The sequence below is a fragment of the Mus caroli genome, unplaced genomic scaffold (assembly GCF_978045245.1).
Source record: "Mus caroli unplaced genomic scaffold, Mus_caroli_1 scaffold_2, whole genome shotgun sequence".
In the NCBI taxonomy this organism is placed as follows: domain Eukaryota; kingdom Metazoa; phylum Chordata; class Mammalia; order Rodentia; family Muridae; genus Mus; species Mus caroli.
In genome coordinates, this window is record NW_028227257.1 from 93,997,905 (window position 1) to 94,004,237 (window position 6,333).

A 6,333-nucleotide genomic window follows, 5' to 3' on the forward strand; every position below is an offset into this window, starting at 1 on the left:
ACATAAACACAAACAATAATGCTAGATAAACAAAATATTTGAAAAAGCAATTGTGTGTGGGAGATACTTTAGTGATTAAAGTGCATAATGTTCTTGTCTAGGACCTAAGTTCAGTTTCGAGTACCCATGACAGATGCTTACAACTACTTATAATTCCAGTTTATTAAGATCAAATGCCATTCTCTAGGCTCTGCAGATACCTGTACTTAGATCCACATATTTGTACACAAATACATACATACATACATGCATACATACATGCATACATACATACATATATACATGTATACATATAAATAAAAGTAATAAAAAAGTAAAGATTATGTTTTTGGTTGTGTGAGTAGTTGAACAACATATAATGTACTTTACAATTTTGTTAAGTGCTTTTATTTAAGAACAGTTTGGTAGATTTTGTTGTTGGTGTTTCATTCAAGGTGTGATTTTTTTTCTTGGTTTTGCTGTCATATATTTTGGATTTTTTGTTTGCTTGTTTTTGATAAATAAGTTAAAGTTTGGTGGATATCGAGGGGAAAAGAGACTGGAAGTATTGGGGGAGCAGAAGAAGATGTTATTTAAATTTAAAATTGTTCACAATATATAAAAGTGTAATATACTAAAAAGTAAAAAGCCAGAAAAAACCCAAAGGAAATCTTAAAATATAGTTACAATTACAAAATAAGAAATGAAAACATAATAAAAATAACTCTACCCAAAAGCAAATTCAGTGTGAATGACTTGATGAGAGGGATTTGTTAACTAGTATTTAAAAATAAATAATTCAGTATTATATTTTTTTCTGCCAAATGAAAAATTGTTTATTTCCAAAATTTTAGAAGAATTAAACAAATTTGTGCTGCATGACACAAGTATGCATACTATAGAGCAAATTGTTTTTATATCTCATATACTTTTGTTTTCTGTTTGAGCAGAATAGTAGGTTTATAGTCATTCTATCCCTGTATTTAAAATTAAATAGCTAGGCCACATACTATGATTTTAACAATTGGCTCTCCTTCACAGTAAGATTCTCAGTACTTCCAACTCTTTCAAATTAGAATGTTGTACAGAGATACACCACAAAATAAGTAAATAATGAATAAGTTGATGTACTCAATACATCTACTTGCTAACATATACATCCAGGTGAATACATGAGCAGCATTCATGTTTCACCTTTGTGAAAAGAAGAGTGGGACCTGATAATGAGCTTACCATTTGTCTTCCTGTCCCCCTGGAATCAAGCTTTTTCTTTAAAAATTAATTTCTTATGTGTAGGGACTGCAGCAAATAAGTAAATACATCTTAATGAGCTAGTCCTTAGGGACAGAAATATTTAAAACTGTTCAGTTACCTTCATAGGAACATCATATTGGTTGTAGGGCCTAGTAGATTGTTCTTACTGGTAGTTTATGATGTATTTCATGTATTTGTTGGTCTAAATTCAGAGTCCAAATGTCTATCAAAACCTTCAATCTTTTGATTACCACTTAAATTCTTTTCCTAGGAACTCATGCTTCTGATCTAAGAATGCTAGTTCTGGGAAAGAGATATTAATTATTTAAATCCAGTCTATCTACTGAAAAAAATGGCCTGGGCTGCTAATTCAGAGGAAGAGATTGTGAGTAAAGTGATATTTTCCATAGAGTACAGAGAGGTTTTTCATCTGTCATAGAAGTGGTAGAACAGAGGAGATATCTGAAGAGTCTCTGACATACATAATTCTGTGTTTCCAAAAATTTCTTACAAGATTACTAACAGTAAAAGGTGAGCTTCTCTCTCTCTCTCTCTCTCTCTCTCTCTCTCTCTCTCTCTCTCTCTCTCTCTCTTTCTGTTTTTGAAATGTTATCTATTGGGTGGCTGAAATATTTCCTGCTACTTAAGAGTTAATGGTTTTTTTCACAATTCAAAAATAAGAGACATACAAAAAAATTCCTGAAGGCAGATCTGTAATGTTCAGGAATGAGAACTCTTGTAAAGTAGTAGCATTTCATCCAAAAGACCCCAGAGTTGGATTCCTGGAACACATACAGTGGAAAGGACTATTTAGGTTTTGAGAACTGGTAGAATTACATATTGAAATCTCAGAAGATAATTAAGAAATGTTTTATAATGTCATTTCTAAGTCAAATTCTGAGAGGTTGAGAAGTAAAATGAAGATGGTAAAATTATGGAGATTACAATTGTTCAAGTGTTGATAGTTTCTTATGGCTCACCAATTACATATATCTACATGAAAGTTAAATTAAGAAAATTTGCAAAATTAAAACACTGCATCCAGTGAGAATTCAAACAAGATTCTGATGAGGACTAATGAAACACTTGAGTAGTTCTAAAAATGGCTATTTCAATAATATTGCTTACCAAAATCATAATGTCATTGGCCCTGTTAATTATGTTTTAGTACATCATTGATTTAATAATTAAATATATTAAATATATACAGAAACTCTAGCTTTCAAAAATAATTGCACAAAATTTAGCCAAAACAATAATTGTTAATGATGTAATTGATTCTTGTTGTTAATGTAAGATTCCATTGATAGAAAGCACTGTATGCCAAAGCAAATGCTACTTGATATTTTTTCATGTAACAACTGGAGAGGAAATAGTACCATTAATGTAACTTATATCATGTTAAACAACTGAAGCTGACTTTCCAAGAAACCAATCATGTTTATGGAAGCATAGTGCTGTGACACAAAATATGAGGGAAAGAAACTATTACTCATGTATTTCAATTTTAAAAGTATAGACCATTTATCTTTAAGCAATCACAAAGATCTACATTAATGTTTGTTACATTGATTTTATTTGATATCACATGTACTACTTTAAAAAATACTCAATCTTAATGACATATCATATAGTTTATAGGGTGCAGTATGAAATTCAGTCCATATATAATAATTTGTATTACATTGAAGAACATTTACATACTGTATATATGTATTACTTTTATGTATTATGGTATTTTCTACTATTTTTCAGCTATTTAGCAATATGTTGGGTTTTTTTTTTAGTTTTGATGTACAAAATTATAATGTACTTGCTATATGTATTTAAAGCTTTAAATTCATTATTAAGCTAGGATTTATTGAGAAAATTCAACAAACTTTGAAAAGCAGAAAAGCAGCACTATTGCTGGGATCAGTTATGTATATAACTCATCTATGTATTTTAACATTTCATTTACAAACTTTAAAAGCAAATTAGTTTTTTTAAATAATCACCAAAAATGAGTAAACAACTAATCAAACATCTCAGTCAGAGTAAACAAAATCACATCTCAGTGATGTTTTCCAATGGCAATACTGCTTTACTTAGATTTTAGATAATTTAAATATTGTAAAAACACTAATAATCATATTCCAAAATTAGCCTATTGAACAGTGTGGAACTTATAACAAATTACATATATAAATACATTATGAATAAATACATAGACTCTATTTAATCTATTATTAGGGAAATTTTGTGTTATATAAAGATAAAAATACTTTCTATTTGGTATTCTACCATTCTAAACCAAAGCAATCAACATCTATCAGCAACTGTACATAATAGTACCAAGCAGGATGCCACAACTGACAAAGCACCCAGCAGTTCTTTGGAGTGATGGTTGGCGATTATCATATAAAATGGGACATAAAGAGAGACTCAGTCTTGAAATTTTGTTAGTGCTAAATTGAAATTCTTAAAAACAATTTAAATAGAAGTAATTAAACTCTAATGGAAATGCCAGACGAGAATGTAAGAAGAAAGTAATAGAACTGAAATTAACTAAAAGCCAGAACAACATGGCAAGACTAGATGAATTGGCAGAAGAAATGAATTATGATTAAAAAGGATTGAGATTTGAAGCAAGATACTAAGATGGATGAATATCAAAGAATAGATTTGTTTTCAGGAAAATGAATCAGAAATGTAAGACGAATCAATGAGAAAAGCCTAAGAGATGAAAAGCTAATAACCAGATAATCCAGTCACTTTGGCTCAACTCCTCAGAGTGTGTGTGTGTGTGTGTGTGTGTGTGTGTGTGTGTGTTGTCTCTCTGTGTGTATGCACAAACATACTTCAGGTACTTTATGATGTTGTGATTTGTATAATCATATCAATGCTAATTAACCAATGTCTAAGACACTTGGAGCCACAGTACTCTCTGATGTTTCTCATATTTATGCACAGATAAGGAAAAAGAGTAAGCATGATTGAACATGTTTTAGATTTGTCATTCTAAATAAAATGACTTAGAATGAGACATTTACCACACTATTATGAAAGACACATAGAAATGGTGACCTGATAATATTTTTATTTTCCACATTAAAAGATGAACATATAATGGCAACAGGGAATCTCACTCATGTCACGGAGTTCATACTCATGGGGGTATCTGACCGTCCAGAACTGCAGGTTCCACTTTTCTTTCTCTTCTTGGTCATCTACCTTCTGACAGCAGCAGGGAACCTCGGCATCATCACCCTGACCACCGTGGACTCAAGGCTGCAAACTCCCATGTACTTCTTTCTCAGACACCTGGCGATCATCAACTTTGGCAACTCCACTGTCATTGCTCCTAAAATGCTGGTCAACTTCTTAGTCAGTAAGAAAACCACCTTATACTATGAATGTGCCACGCAGCTGGGAGGATTCCTGGTTTTCATTGTAGCAGAGATCTTCATGCTCGCTGTGATGGCCTATGATCGCTATGTGGCCATCTGCAACCCACTGCTCTACATGGTGGTGGTGTCTCGACAGGTCTGCCTTCTACTGGTGTTTCTCACATACCTCTTTAGCTTTGTCACAGCCATTGTTGTGACACCTTGTGTGTTCTCTGTTTCTTATTGCTCTTCCAATGTAATCAACCACTTTTACTGTGATAATGTCCCTCTGTTAGCTCTGTCCTGCTCTGACACTCACCTTCCAGAAACCGTTGTATTTTTTTTCTCAGCGACAAACTTGTTTTTCTCTATGATTATTGTACTTATATCCTATTTCAACATAATACTTGCAATTTTGAGGATCCGTTCATCTGAAGGAAGGAAGAAAGCCTTCTCTACTTGTGCTTCCCACATGATGGCTGTCACTGTGTTCTATGGCACACTTCTCTTCATGTATCTACAACCACGGACTAATCACTCCTTAGACACTGACAAGATGGCTTCTGTGTTCTACACCCTAATAATACCAATGTTGAACCCTGTCATCTATAGCTTCAGAAACAAGGATGTAAAGTGTGCATTGAAAGAATTCCTAAAAAATCCATGCAAACGATTCAATCTCATATGAATTTTAACCAAAATTTTTTTATTTAAAGATTTCCTTTCCCTTTCTTTTTCTCTTTCTTTTTTTTTTTTAAGGCACTGTCCTTCAAAGATATTGTTGGTAAATGTCAGGACCTAAACCTTCAGAAGCAATTGGATTTATTGCTTTGTTGTTGTTGTTGTCGTCGTTTTATCCCATATTTATTTACCCAAAGGAGAAAAATAATAAGTAATTTACAAGTTAAAAATTTTATTTCAAAGACAGAATACAATTTACTGCAAGGGCAACCAGGGGATTTGAGTTATGGATTATGGTACAGTTATTGCATCATGAGCACAAAATCCTGAGTCCAAGTCTTAGTATGAACATGTCATAATTGACAAACAAGAGAATGTTTTAGCACAGACTGGAGGTTTTCAAGAATCATTTCTTAGGAATATCAATAATCAGACATTCTAGCAACAGACAGGTCCTGAACAACTATTATAGATAGTTAAATCCTTCAGGTTTTTTGCAAAATATTATTCATTCATCTAACTCTTAATATTTGAGTATGCATTTATTTTATTCTTAATGATACAGTATGTAACAAAAATGATTATTTTTCAGAAAGAGATAAATATTGAAATAAGTGTTCAGTACACCCAGGTATTGGATATGTGAAAAGCCAAAAGAAATCAATCTCATGAAAGAATCACCTGTATTGCTTTTGGGGTTTTTTGTTTGTTTGTTTCTATATTGGTTATTTTGTTTATTTATGTTTCAAATGTCCCCCTTCATGGTTACCCCTCCCTCCTACCTATTTGATGCTGCTCCACTAGCCACACTTCCATTCCTGCCTCACCACGCTAGCATCCCTCTAACCTGGGGCACCAAGCCTCCACAAGACCAAGGGCCTTCCATCCCATTAATGCCAGATAAAGCAATCCTACATATGCAGCTGGAGCCATGGTTCCCTCCATGTGTATTCCTTGGTTGGTGGTTTACTCACTGGGAGCTCTGAGTGGTTCAGTTAGTTGATATTGCTGTTCTTCCTGTGGGCTTTCAATCACTTTCTGCTCCTTCAGT

General features: G+C 32.9%; 1 protein-coding gene across 1 annotated transcript; it reads left to right on the top strand.

The window, feature by feature from the left end:
• Window positions 1–4,341: 4,341 nt before the first annotated feature.
• Window positions 4,342–5,289, top strand: LOC110288549 (olfactory receptor 8J3-like). The gene has a single exon (XM_021154864.1). It carries the CDS (start codon window positions 4,342–4,344, stop codon window positions 5,287–5,289), a length of 948 nt encoding a protein of 315 aa, XP_021010523.1.
• Window positions 5,290–6,333: the final 1,044 nt, after the last annotated feature.